Below are 15,434 nucleotides of genomic sequence, written 5' to 3'. Positions count from 1 at the left end.
TAAATACATGTTTTTGAATCTGTGTTTACATATGCACATATGTATAAATGTATACCCTTCTAAATTTTTACATTTATATAGACACACAGTCATACATTTTATATTACAGGGTATAACGGTATTTTAATATGCTTTTTTCACTTGCCAATTAACCACAGATCCCTTTCTACGTCAACAGATACCTATCTAATTCATTTTGGGGGGATGGGGGGTGGGGGGGAGGCAGGGGTGCTGCGTGGCTTGTCGATCTTAGTTCCCCAACCAGGGATGGAACCCTAGCCCTTGGCAGTGAAAGCACGAGTCCTAACCACTAGAACGCCAGGGAATTCCCTAGTTCATTTTTTTATAGCTTCATAGTTTTGTATCCCTCTACATAGAAGGAACATGATTTAACCAGTCTACTACAGATATATATTTAGATGATTCACAAGTTTTTGCTATAAATAATGCTGCTATTATTCTTAAAGTATAATACAGTATCATCATATCCTCATGAAAATTCACGTAAATGGACAAGTATATATAAATTCTTGATCCACATTTCCAGATTACCCTCCAGGAAAGTTATACCAATTTACGTTACTACCATAAGTACATGAGAATACCACTTACACTCCCACTGAAATAGGATATTATCAAACTTTTTAAAAGCTGTCAACGTCAGAAGTAAAATAAAGCATTAAAATTTTTTGGTTTTAATCTATAGTTCTTCGGCTATCAAAGAGAAAAAAAACATATCAAATCTTTTATACCTTTATTTTTCCTCATTAAAATTTTTAATCCATCAGGAATATGACCCAATTATCTCCAACTTATTCTCCAAAGATATTCTTTTATAATTAGTTTGCAATGTCAAGGTTAAAATTACCCTACCACTGCACCCCAAACACACACACACACCCATTTCAGAGTGTTCTTGTTTACTGATCGACTTGTATGTTTCTAGGCCAGTGCCACACCGTTTTAATCACTGTGGATAAAAATTGTTTTGAAATATGGTTGAGTACGTCCACCTCTCATTTTAGTGTTCTATTTATTTTCTGGTTTCACTTTTCTGAGATAAACATCAAAAGCAAACTTTCAAGTTCAAAAAAAAAAAAATCCTGTTGGGATTCCAATCAATATATTAAATTCACAACTTAAGGAGAATTGACCTCTTTACAGTAATGAGTTTCCCCCAAAGGGCATGTGTCCCCATTTACTTAAGCTTTCAGAAAAAGTTTACAGTTTTCTTTACATACACCTTGCACTGATTTAGTTACTCCCTACTCCACCCCACATCTTGATTACTATGTGCTATATTTCAGTGTTCATAAGTTTTATCTTCTGGTTCATTTCCTCCTAGGTGATAGTTAGTTAATTATGCAACCCACCTATGTCTTTTTTTTTTTTTTACAAGGTTCTGAAATGGTCTGTTTTCACATCATTCTGTTGTTTCAAGACCTCCGATCTTTGATGACTTAAATCCTTTATCTCTTAATATTCTAAATAAACATTTTAAAGTTCTTTTCAGAACTTTAAAGTTCTCTTATTTCTACATCTTGGGTGTAAATTCTACTATATGTTATATGACTGCCTTCTGACTGCTCTTTCTTGTTTGCATTGTAATTTCTGTTTTAGATACTATCTTATATGAGAGATTCTCTTACACTTATTCATCCCAATTGCCAACTACACACCATAAGGTGAAGTCTCCAAACCAAGTCTTTATTAGTGACTTGGGGGTCTAACCCTCCAACCCCAATCCTGGCACTGTGCAGGCCTTCTGCTTATTTATCCCTCTTGCAGCCCGCTACAGGCCTCACAGATTTATTTCCAGTTTACTCCTATGGATCACCTCTCAATTTCCTATCCTACAGAAATTCCCCAGCCATCAAAACAACCCCACCTTTTTCTTCTCTCTCTCTCTCTCCCCCTTTTGAGTGTGGCTGTATATTTTAAAACATAAAATGTATTGTATCTATACCTCTTTCTGGTCCAGTCCATGGGGCAAGTTCTAGCCTGCTACCTATTTTTGTATGAATTAGCTAAGAATAATTTAAACATTCTAAAATGGTTGAAAATAATAATTTGTAACAAATGAAAATTATACAAAATTCATATAACAGTGCCCATAGTAAAGTTTTATAGAACACAGCTGTACTCATTTATGTATTGTCTACGACTGCTTTGTGCTGTAACAGCAGGGTTGAGTAGTTGTGACTGAAACCATATGGCTTGCAAAATTTAAATATTTACTATCTGGGACTTTATAGAAAAAGTTTGTCAACCCCATTCCAGAATATGCACTGTCTGTTATGGTAGTTATTACCATATATAGCTACTGGGCATTTAAAATGTGACTAGTCTAAACTGAGATCTGCTCAACGTGGGAAAATGCATACCTGATTTCAAAGACTTTATATGAAGAAGAGAATTTAAAATTTCTTATTAGTAAGTGTTATATTGATTACACTTGAAATATTTTGGATACAATGGATTAAATAAAATATTATTCAAACTAATTTCACCTACTTCTTTTTACTTTTTAAAATGTAGCTACTAAATAATTTTAAATTCTATGTGGCCCATATTATATTTCTCTTGGGACAGTGCTGTTCTAAACGAACTATCAGCCAGCTAAGAGATGACTGAGCACACCTGGATAAAAGGACTACGATCAACACTCTCTCTTTCTATTTAACTATGGAACAAAGATGAAAAGGTGGGATCCATTTTGCTAAGTTATGCTTTCTTAGAAATTTCCATTTTATTCAGGTTTTCAAATTTATTTGCATAGTTTCCCAGATGGCTTCACAAAGTTGTTCTAAGTCGTACCAAACCTTTAAAGATCATGTAAGACCGAATGTAAATGAAAATACTCCAAGGCATTAAAAAAAGGAACATTTCTAAATTATTTTTATGAAGCAAGTATATTGATATCAAAACCTAACAAGAAATGCAAAAATGCACACACACAAACTTAAGGACTAACTTCATTATATGTTGATTAAAAAAAATCCTAAATAAAACATTAGCAAATTAAAAGAGCTCATTAAAATAATTATATACAATTCTTCCAAATTCTAAGAACACAGGAATGATTCAATTATTAGAAAATATCATTCATAAAATTAATAAATACTAATCAAGAGCTTTCATAGATACCAATTGAAAGATATAATGAAAGACAGGAAGGCATTTACAATGATAGCAAAAGCATTTACAATGATAGCAAAAGATAAAATACCAAAGAACAAACTTATTGAGAAATACGCAAACTTACATGAGAAACACTTTAAAGCAATCATAAACAACACAGAAGCAGACTTGAACAAAATTAAAGATACACTATGTCCTGGATAAGAATACTTAATGTCATAAAGATGTTGATCTTCCTAAGTTAAGATTTTAACCTGATCTGGAAGTAAATAAAAGGATTCTAAAGTTCATATGAAAAAGCAAATAAGAACCAAAAACTTAAAACTCCCAAAAGGAAGAGCAATAATGGGTATCCTAGCCTGCTACATATAAATCATACCACAAAGCGTCAAGAAATAAAAAGTGCTGTACTGGCCCACGAGTAGACAGGAATCAGTATGTTTCTAAAAACAAGTAAGAAGTACTGAAGGACAGGGATACAGAAGGCTGAAGAAAACTGGAAAAAACAGGTCCAGAGTACATGCTGCTATTAGAAGTCATCTAGAAATGTGTGGTCATCTTTGATTAAAACCAAAAATAAAATTTTAGACCTGGAAAGACTTCTTGGATTGACATAGAGCAATACACAGTTAAGGGAACAGAACCAACTTAGTATGTCCCACCCCCTGCCCCCAAACATACTGATGTTGAGAGTGTTCACAACTTTTCCAACCAGGAAATAAATCAAGGTCAGCCAAAATCAGGTGTAAAAACGGTTCCACGAACATGATAAAATAACATAAATCTATACACACACATTTACCAATGTCACATACCTGGTTTAGGTATTGTACTATAATTATGTAAGATGTAGTCATTTAGGGAAAACTGGGTGGGGAATCTCTTTGTACTCTCCTTGCAACCTCACGTGAATCAGTAATTATTTCAAAATAACAACAACAACAAAAAAATCCAAGACACAAAAACACATACTAATGCCTGAACTCTACCAGTAACACATATGTAATTGTAATAATTCACATTATAGTAAAGACTATAAAGGTCAAAGACTAAATAGCTTAATGAATTAAGGAAGAAAATATTCAAAGAAATTTTCTTGGGATTCCTATTTCCAACCCATTTTAAAAATAAACATTCTGACTTGATATGAACACCCATAACTACACTTGAATTTCCAAGTGTTTGATGCTCTCGACTTCACACTGAGAAAAAAACTTATGTGCTCGGACTTCCCAGGTGGGCCAGTGGTTAGGACTTTGCCTTCCAGTACCAGGGGTGTGGGTTCAATCCCTGGTCGGGGAGCTAAGATCCCACATGCTTCATGGCCAAAAAAACCCCCAAAACATAAAACAGAAGCAATATTGTAACTAATTCAATAAAGACTTTAAAAATGGTCCACATAAAAAAAAAAATCTTTAAAAACAAACTTATGTGTTGATAGTTTTTATCAAGTTATAGATTTTTATTTCACCAAGGATACAAATAAAAGCCAAACTGTTCTTCCCTAATCTTTACTCTTGCCATGTAATCTACTACTGTTTTATCTCAATGAGATGTTTCAAAAGTAATGAAATAACACCATTCAGTAAATACGAAAGGAACATTCTAAACACTTTAACGCAAGATTTTCTAACAGTGTAATCAAAATGGTAAGTTATAAAGACTCACCTATATGTGGCTGCTGAGCTGTGGCTAATGCATATTGCTGCTGTTGAGCTGCAGTTAACTGTTGAACTGTCAGTGCATTAGTCCTCTGAAAGAGCTATTAAGAAAAATATTTAATACAAAGATTAGTCTCAGAGCATTTCATTTTTGTTTAGAAAGCTAAGAACAGAATATTATAAATACATATTTGAATCACTTTCTCAACTACAAGGACATTTTATTCAATAAGACACTAAATGTTCAAGAATACCCCTATTATTTATGTCAATGTCTCATAGCACTTCAGGCTATACTAGTACATAGTTAAGAGGAACTTCTTTAAAGGAGTGGCATGCTTTACCTGCTGCTGGGAGTTGTAGTCGAAAAGGCCTACAGTAGCTCCTGAAGAGTCCATTGGTACCTGATTACCAGGATAGTCAAACTGTAAGGAATCCAGACCAACTTGTTCCATGGCATCTAGATTCTGAGTTTCAGGATTTGAAAATTCTTCAACGAGTGGTTTATTAGCTGTAGGATTAGGAAGAGGCCCCAATCCTTCTGGGGGATTAGTATTGGGGCCCAGGCGCTCAACTACTTCAGTTGGAGAGGCTTGACGACTTCCAGGAGTACGACTATGTAAACAAAACAGAAATGAATAAAAGTAACAAGTATGTCAAAAGGTGAAATGGGAAAGTAGGAAAATCATGAAAAAACAAATGGCTGTAAAACACAGAGGGCAAATTAGGCACCCTAGGTCACTAACCATTCTACTTTATCACATTTTTTTTCTGTTTAATCTAGCCTCCTCTTAAGAGCTGACATGGTTTCATTTTTTAAATATCATTAGTGACCACTGTCCCCGATTTGAATAGCATAAAGATATAACTCAATTTTACAGATAAGGAAATTTGACAATACCACAATTTAAGCTTAGACTACCCAAAACTTTTGTCTCAAATCAGACAAAATGAATCGTAGGTATGAACAGCAGACTATCAAGTGACAAATATGGGAAGGCTGAAAACCAAAACCCGCCTACCATACTCCCATCCTGTCCACCAGCACATAATTTTCCTAACATCTTGCTTAATATTTCAGAAAAAAAAACTGGCCATAAAGAATCATATGGCCTTCATGACTTAAGGGTGTAAAATACACAATATGACAGAAAAGGCCAGTGAACCAAGACAGAAAGCTGACTCCTGATTCTATCTTTAAGTATTATTTTGAGCAAATCATTTCATCTTCCAGGCCTTAGTTTCCTTACTGAGACTGAAGAGGTGACCTTGTGGTTCCAAATAACAAGAACAAAAAGACTATTTGTGAAAACCTTCTGTGAGCTCTCCAAAAACCATCTTTATCATACCAAATTGTTTCAGTTTAAATCATGAGAATAGAAATGTATAACATATTAATCAAAAATTAAGTATGCACATCAATGAAAAATATAATCTTACACACACAAAAAGCAACTTTCCCCACTGACTAGCCTTCTTAATTTTCTGAAGAAATTTATTAACATTGGACTAAATTTTAAGCACCGACTCTTCTCTTTTTATCAACATCCTTCACAGTCTAAACTTTATTTTCATTTTATTTCTTGACATAATTAATTCTCATTTACAGTCTCTTTCCTTCTACAGAAGTATTTTATGTAAGATCCTTTCCCTCACAAGAAACAAGTCTGTTCTGGAACCATCAGTTCATAGTATATTCAAATATAAGTACATTAAATAAATGGCAATAACTATTTTACCTGGCTTTCAATGTCAGTTGTTACACCTATGTAACTGACCCCAACTTCAGGTGCTTCACGTTGGGATAAATTTGTTAACATGTACAGAACATTTCACAGAGCAATTGCTTAATTACAAGAATTGTTTTCCAGATATTTAGGCAGACTTACATTTTATTTCAAAATTAACCATTGTCCTTGCAACATCAGAAGAAATTTCAAATTCCTTTCCCCTTTATCCACACCTAATTTTTCATATGAATAATCCCAAGGCTTGTTTTTCATTCAGAATATAGGGGAAGAAAAAAATAAAACTGAAAGGGTCCTCTTTAAAGTCAGCCAATTAGAAAAAAGAAAGCCTGCTATAGTTCTTTCATTCCTTTCAGTTCTACTCCAATAATATATATATATGTTGATGATGTATCAGTTAATGTACATAATAATGATGTGTTGCCATGACCAGATGACCACAGCTATTAGTTTGAAATGGCTTTATATTGTTGAAGACAATATTGTATCTGAAACATTTTATAAGCAATTTTAAATACATACCCCAAACTTAAACAGAATAAAATTAGAATGCTATTGAATGTAAAGTTCATATTAATATGAAGAAGTATAGCCTCTCATACAAAACAACTCTAAAAGCAAAAAGTAGAGGATACAATAGAAAAAAGTCATTATGCTATGAGTGGTGCTATTTTCTTGCTATAGTTAACGGTGTATTAACACTTCAATTATAAATGTATACTCTGCAGGTTTATAGTCAACTCAGTTTTAAATGCATACCCTTGACTAAAACATAGATTAAGTAATAGCAGAAGCGCTAAATCAGAATTAGGTCCTAAAAACAAAGTGAATAGCATTAATTTCTTGTCAAAAGAGGTTTACTGGTTTTGGATGCTTTTTTGTATTTACAACAGATAGAAATGGCACTGTTTTTAAGAAGCATTGTTAGTCTGCTTTTGATAATTAAAGGCAATAAACGTAAACATGTACCTACAACTAACTGATATTCCATGGTTCACAAGATCGCAAAGAAACAGCTTATTTTCAGGTATAGGCCCCAAGGCAACTGACTACTGAAGTATAAAGTATAGGAAATCAGTATGAAGAAACAACTCCCTGTACGAAGAAACAACACCCTAATATTTAGATAAATGTGCACTGCCTAATCCAAGTCCAAAGGTTAGAAGAAACAATTACTTGTCATAAAGAGACAATAAAAAATCTGCAACTGAACTTAAATTCTGAACTTAAAACTAACTTTGGAAGTCTCTAATATGTTCCCCCCCTTCCTAATTTCAGCAAGATTAAGTATTAGCACAAACTCAGAGTAAAAGCGGGGACAGGAGATGCAATACAGGGATAGAAGAGGAAACTCTACAGAAAGGTGCTCAAGAGCAAACCCAAGAAGAGTTTGCCAAGAAAACTCACAGATTAAACCTAAAATTCACTAAATTTTAGCAGGGAGAAAACAGTTAAAATTTAGACTACCATATTAGCAGAAAGGTAACGGCAGCTTCTAACATTATTCCTTCAATGGAATGCATTGTTTTAGAGACTTTAAAGAATTGTTTTTTTAAAAAATGGCACATAATCATTAACTAATATTCCTTACAAAAAATTTTAAATCTTCCTCCAGATTAATACAAGGTACAAAGGGAAATAAAAAAACCAAAATTGGAAAAATGTCTACATCAGTCACATCAGCTAGTAGCAATAATCCCTAAAGAGATATGCTTTTCTTCTTGAGAAAGTTAAAATCTTACTTAAAATCTTTGCAATCGGCATCCATTCCATTTGGCAAACCTCTGCCATTTATTTTAGAATCATCATCATCTCCTTGTTTAAGATCTCTGTTTTGGTCCTCCTCAAATGGAGAAGCCTTGCCTTTTTGATCTCCTTTCTCAGGTCCATCTGTTTCAGCATCTCTAGTGCCCTGAGGAAAAAGAGTCTGTTTGATTCTGAATATTTAATAGAACACAAAAAAAGGCACCATGAGGTGACCTAAAACTATACTATAGTGCATGTAAACAATAAAAACATTGAATCTTATTTTAATTTCGTAGTCAACTAATTTATAAAAGGCCAAAAAAATTGAGTACAAACCAGTGATTTATAACAGAAGGGCTAAGGCAACCTTAACTATAGCGGTGCTGGAAAAGCAGTAACACCACAAATCAGATAAAAATTCTACTTAATGCACAGATGATTTTGTTTTTTACTTTCATATCAAGTACTACCATGAATATGCAATTTTAATCTTACAAATTTTGTTTTTTAATTAATATGGGTTTTTTTGGTAACATGGTTAAGATTAGAAATATTCCCAGTGGTTCTACCATTTCATGTATTTCAAGTGGCCAAGACAAGAAAACAAGAGCACCAATAGCTATGAAATTTCCTTTAGTTCTAGGAAGGGCCAGAAAAAGAAACTGGCTTAAGGACAACCAAATAACAATCAAGCAATTTAAAAACCTTTCTTTACTCAAAATACTTACAAAAGTTCCCTTCCTAAATCGAGAATCCAATTTATCAGCAGGAGAAGAACTTAATACATATTCTACCATGCTCACACCAAGGCCTCCACTTTCTGATCGCGGAGACAATATTGCATTTACTTCACTGTTTCCATGAAAACCCTGTCCAGATCTTCTCTGTACCATAATAGGCTGGGACATTGAATGGTCTGTTTGGAAGAAAGAACACAATTACAAATTCGTACTTTTAAGCTAACAAAATGTATTTACATGAATTAATATACTAAAGTAAGAAAAATCAGCATATTGTTTTATTTTGAATATTACTGTAATCCTTATAAAAAGATCTAGAGTCTGTTGAGACTCACTGGCCTGGGCACATTTCTTGAGAATACAGATTAAGAAAGCCATTTGCAAAAAAAAAAAAAAAAAAAAAAAAAAAAGAAAGCCATTTGCTAAAAGGCAGGTAAAAGCCTATGTGAAGAACAGTCAAACCCAAAGTTCAATGGAGATAGAAACTAACTTGACATCTCCACTGCCTGTAAGCATCTTATTAAAAAGTTCTAAACAATTCAAAACAAAAAACTTTAGAGATAAAACCTGAAATAAAAGTAACTTCTAAACTGGCAGAGGCACTTCTCAAGCTCACAGTTTCGTACTGGACAGATTCAGAACACACGGCTGTACTGCTATAAACACAAATGACTAAGTTTAGAAAAACCAGTAATATCACAGAATTTTCTATTCTTGGTATAAAAAATTAAGTATCCCTTAAGATTTTTTAAAAAACACCTTCTAGTCTAAAAGTTTTCCATTTATTTTTAACAAAAAATTCATCCATATGGTACGAATACATTTTCTACATATTTTTGTGACAAAAAGAAAAAGCAATACTTAAGATCTGAAAGCAAAGAAGATACAAACATAATAAAACATTTGAGGAAGAGTCACATAGATTTGCAGAAAAAAATTTTAAAAAGGAACCAATAAGCCACAATTTATATCTGGCTCATATGTGAACACGTACCACACTAAATACTAGGCATCATCCTCAAAGGGTTGAACTATCACAGAGGTATACTCACTCATCATTTTATTAACTGCAGTAATTTTTAAATGACTGGTACTTTTGTTAAACCATATTAAAACACTTCCATGTCAGTACCTTTATCCATGAGATTAGTCATTATATTTTTTCATTCAGTCATTCACCCATTCATTCACAGTTTAAATGTTGATTTACTGTCTCTCCTATGCTGGGCACTGTGCTATGTATGGGGAATCCAAGAACAAACAGTCCCTGACTTCAAAAGAGACTATAGGTGTAACAAGAGGCAATCATAATAGAGTAAAAGCACTTCAATAAAAATAACCCAGGATACTATGGGGAACAGAAAGAAAGGGCATCTATCAATTCTTCCCAGTCTTAGAGTGAATCCCAAAGAAGTGATATGAAGAGTAGAGAGCAAAAAACAGGTGAAAATGGGGGTGGAAAGAGCATTTCGGTTTGAACATCCTGGTTTCTCTAAGGCCTAAAAGTGCAGGAGAACACAACGAAATTAACAATTACAAGTAACTCAGTTCAGCTGAGAAGGAAATATGTGTATGATAAAATCTCCTGTAGTCATGGAAAGAATCCTAGAATGACAATTCTTTTAGGACAAGGAATGTGTTATTCGTATTTGTACATGCTTGGCATTCAATAAATGTTTGTTCAGTAAACAAAATAATCCATTCATTTCTATTTTTCTCATTTCTCCTAGTAAAGACTAATACTCATCTTCAAAATTTTATCTGTACAACTAAAAAAGTTAAGTTGGAAGAGGGAGTGGTACAAGGAATTAACTAAAATTATAAACTTGACACTAAAAAGATACATCAGGAATATATAAACAGTTGCTTAAATGTTTTATTGCTGGTACTAGTTGTCCTCCAAATATAACATACCAAAGATATTTCCCCACCATCCATCTTGAAAATATCACTCATTACCATGTTGTGCTCAAGATGTTTTGCTTTGGAATGCTTTAAAACATTTTGGTTCTGGTAAATAGAGCAATTAACCATTCAACTTTCAAAATAAAAAACCAAACACGTCTATCAACCAAGTTTTCAAGCACATTATTTTAGCAAAGAAAGTGCCTTTTGTGGGAAAAATGTATCCTAGTCCTTATGAGTGCAATCTATATAGGTTAATACAAATCCAGAAAAAAAAATTCCTTGAGGATGGGGATCATATATCTCACTTATCTTTGTATTCTCCAAACCTGGCATATTATATTACATATTGTTTGAAATCAAAGAAAATTCCCAGTATTTTAGTCTAATTTAGTAGTTAGCAAAGTTTTCAATCTTTTTCAGTTTTGACTATAAAACAGTATTAATCACTAAAATTTTCCAGCTTTTCCTAACTTAAAAAAATTATTTTACCCTTAAAAACAAAATTTAAGACTATATAGGAATTAAAAATCTTTTTAATAATTTGGAGAATAAAAAAGTACCTGGTAATTTACACCCAAAATATAAGGTTAAGTTGATAATTATCATCCAGAAATTTGTTTTTATATTACTTTGATCATTTTGTATAGCTTTAGTAAGCTGCATTAAACTTAGTTACAAAGGGAAACTTATTTGTAAAATACATGTTCAAAGTTCCATGTGTATATCTCAAATTTTACTAGTCAGAAACATTTAAAAATATAATCAGTACTATTTTAAGAATATAACTATGCTCTTTAATTTACCAATAAATACTATCACCCCTGTGAGTTATACTCCTTACACCCCAGTTCCTTTTCCCTTAAGAGTTTCTTGGACCTATGTCTCTCTTCACTACTTACGGATATCAAAAACATTCAAAGTCTGCTCCCTTTCTGGGAATTCTACCTTACTAAGGGGGTTTACTTCCTTTGTGGGTGTGGCTGACGTCTAATAAAGCTTGACTGAGCTGCAATTAAATAAATCAGTCACTGTCCATTAATACAATTCAAGCTTAAAAATTCCTATGGTTAATGTGTCCTCTATTTTAACTGAAATTCAGAATTTTATAATCAGAGTTTAACCTCAAATAAAACTTCTTAATAAAATCTTATTGTGACAGACATTCCTAATCAATAAGTGGACCGTTAGATATGAGTTACTTTACATAAGAAAATGTGCATTATAAGGATATATGAAATCCTCACAGATACTGCAAAGTTTCTCCAAATACTGTCTGGGGGGCAGGGTTAAAAGAAAATTCAAGTATTCAACAAATTCAGAACTCTCACACATACACCAATAACTTACGAGAAGTTCCCCATGCAGTCTCTCTCCATTCATCATCTCCAAGAAATATGCCTTTTTGTCCATCTTTTGTTGAATCATCAGGTTCCCAAAATTTTTTGGTAGGCAAAAGCTATTTGGAAGGGAAAAAAATATTGTATTTAAATTTTATTCTAATTACAAAGAGCTAAAACATAGAGGAAAGTAAACTTACCACCAACAGGCACAAGTTAGTTTTCAATGCTAATGAAAATTCAGATGACCTATTTCTTAATTTGTCCAGTTAACAATAACTCCCCACTTATGCTTAGATACTGGCTCTAATAATTCTAGACCTGAAAAGTCGACTTCAGACTTTTCTACATTTTTCAAATGGTTTTACTGTCATGTGATATTTTTTATAATTTTTTTCAAAAGACTAAACTTCTTAATACAGTAATACAATAAAAATATCTAAACAAATGATTAAAATTTTTCCTTTACTTCCAAGTATTGCCCTTGGATCACCTCCTATCCTACAGCTTCAATGATAGAAAATTTTCATTCTTACTTCACAATGTAATGGAGGTGAACTACACAATTCTTCCTAGGTCCTCAATACTAACAATCTATTGATCCCAAATCAGGAAGCTATGGGATGGCAGAAGAGACACATAGAAAAGACCCTTAAATACTTTTTGAGGTAACAATGTCAAAGCCCTGTGCCCTATCCTATACTGTAACATACACAAGTGTATAAAAATTGTGTTGATGTAACCATTCAATGATGATTCAAAATGTACATTTGGCCAATTCCTAATGAGACTTTAACGTTCATCCAGGTCTCCCCTCTCTACCTTTCCTGACACTCAGAGGAGGCAAACTGAGGATATGTTTGTTTGAAAAGAACAGACTGGTTTCTAAAACATGCATTTGACATTTAAATAAGCATTTGTAAGACACCCATCCCTCTCAGCCCATAATTAGGTCCTCATAATCAAACCTGTATATACTTCTATTACTACACTTATCACACTAAATTACCTGTGTTTGCCTCCTTAAGGGCCTGGTGACCTTATCTTCAGAGAGCTCACAAATATAAACCAACCATAATAAAATGAACTTAGTGAAACCTGAATTGGGTCTGAGAGATAAGACTGTATGTGTGTTGGAGGTTTAAAATGTGAATGGAAGGTGGGGAGGACACAAGAAATTATGAACAGAGGCACAACTTGAGAAAATGCAGTTTGTAGAATAGGGTGTGAGATGGAGGAACAGATGTGGAAGCTGATGTTGTTAAAGCTATCTAGGCAGACTATGAGGAACCTCAAAGACATGCTAAAGAAATACCAATAGTATATTACATTGAAGCAACAGGGACTCAAGAGAGGATGGCAAGAGTGACACTGTGTTTCAGAAAACAATTCAAGTTGTAAGTTTTAAGAATAATGGATATTCTAGACTAGAGGCAAAGAAATCATTAAGGAGAATTACAACAGAGCCAAGACAACAAGAACTGAAACAAGGTACTGGCAGAAAGAACTGAGAAAATAAAATGGATTTCAGAAACATTCAGGAGAGTCAACAGGATATGAATAAAAATAAGGGGAGGTCTGGGACTCCCCTGGTGGTCCAGCAGCTACAGCTCCAAGATCCCAATGCAAGGGGCCTGGGTTCGATCCCTGGTCAGGGAACTAGATCCCACATGCCGCAACTAAGAGTTTGCATGCCGCAACTAAAAAGTCCCACACGCTGCAACGTAGATCCTACATGCTGCAACTAAGACCCGACACAGCCAAATAAACAAACAAACAAATAAATATTAAAAAAAAAAAATAAGGGGAGGTTGATAAAAAGAATAAAAGTTTAAAATGTGGGTAATGAGGTAAATGATACTACTGACCAAAACAGAAAAAAAACAGGATAAGCGGCTTTGGAGGGAGGAGGGAAAATTCAATTTGGGCATATATCCCTAGGATCTTTTGCTAAACTAAATATTGTTAATTTTACTGCTATTTTAAGAAAGAAAACTTTTTGCATGTTAGGACCTTCCTGAGCTGCAAACGATTTGTATTTAAAGTATAGACATTTTATTTACTTATTTTTATTATTTTCAAAGATTTTATTTATTTATTTTGGCCACGCTGCACGGCTTGAGGGATCCTAGTTCCATGACCAGGGATCGAACTTGTGCCCCTGCAGTGGAAGGGCGGAGCCTTAACCACTGGACCACCAGGGAATTCCCTAAAGTATAGACATTTAAAACAATAATCTGCTCTAATAAAGATCCCGGTAAAATACAACCTCTGTTGCTGCGATTTTTAAAAATCTCACTATAAAAGTTTCATGAAAATATTCAAACAAAATGTAAATCTGATAATGCAGTACTAAAACACTGCACTTGATATATTTAAATAATTGAACATTTATTCATAGTAAAACCCAAGTTAATCCCTTTAAAGTACTGTATAAATAAGCCATTTCAGGCAGAAGGAAATGGCTCCTGAGCAAATAATGCTTTTATCCTATACTTCATAAAGAAAAATGTTTTAACAGCAAAATAAGGATAACAAATAAGAAATCAGAAATGAAGTTATAACAACTTAGTAGAAGCATTTATTACAGACATAGAAGCGGCTGAAACAAACTAATCTTCTGAGGTAAGAGAAATAATAGAATCTTTTTGAGGAGCCTATTCCAGTCTTTCGGGATAAGAGTCCATGTAGTACAGTAGTAGTTCATAGATCACTGCTTTGACACCCAAACTGTAAAACTGGGGGCGGGGGAAGTCTATGTCAAGCACTTACCCAGTGTGCTTACTTTCTGCCAGGCACTGGGCTATGAATGTCTCTTCATTTTGCAAACATTTATAAGTTATCACGGACTGGCAAACAATTTAGCAGTTAATAAAATTGACACTTTTCCTAACAAAGGCCCTTATCACCATTCTAGAAACAGCTGTGACAGTACAGACACTGATTTCAAATATTTTTAGAGAAACTACTGGCTTGTGACCAAGAATTAAGTTAAAATGGACTAAATATAGGGGAAGGCAACAATTCAGGATATCCAGGATAGAACAGTTAAAAAGAAAAGAAATGAAAAGAAAAGAAAAGAAAAGATTAAGTGGTACAAAGGTTGGAATAGCAATAAAAGTAGTGTTTTGCCCCTGGAGACTCTTTTACTAT

The 15,434-nt window shown here is 33.5% G+C and overlaps 1 protein-coding gene across 8 annotated transcripts in view; it reads right to left on the bottom strand.

Annotated features, from left to right (window-relative positions):
- The window catches only part of PUM2 (pumilio RNA binding family member 2), a 90,572-nt gene that overhangs the window by 49,428 nt on the left and 25,710 nt on the right, over positions 1 to 15,434 (bottom strand). For 7 of the 8 annotated variants that reach the window (XM_007183468.3, XM_007183469.3, XM_007183470.3 and 4 more), the window contains 5 exons: positions 12,292 to 12,400; positions 9,025 to 9,212; positions 8,293 to 8,462; positions 5,147 to 5,417; positions 4,810 to 4,903 (listed from right to left, as the gene is read on the bottom strand). In XM_007183468.3, the coding sequence (XP_007183530.1) occupies positions 4,810 to 4,903; positions 5,147 to 5,417; positions 8,293 to 8,462; positions 9,025 to 9,212; positions 12,292 to 12,400 (832 nt within the window). Of the gene's footprint in view, positions 1 to 4,809; positions 4,904 to 5,146; positions 5,418 to 8,292; positions 8,463 to 9,024; positions 9,213 to 12,291; positions 12,401 to 15,434 lie in introns of those variants that run through there. The other variant, XM_057557761.1, reaches the window with a different exon arrangement.

This window comes from Balaenoptera acutorostrata, chromosome 12, assembly GCF_949987535.1.
Source record: "Balaenoptera acutorostrata chromosome 12, mBalAcu1.1, whole genome shotgun sequence".
Lineage (NCBI taxonomy): Eukaryota > Metazoa > Chordata > Mammalia > Artiodactyla > Balaenopteridae > Balaenoptera > Balaenoptera acutorostrata.
The sequence above is the reverse complement of the archived record's forward strand: the minus strand, read 5'-3'. Positions and strand labels throughout refer to the sequence as shown.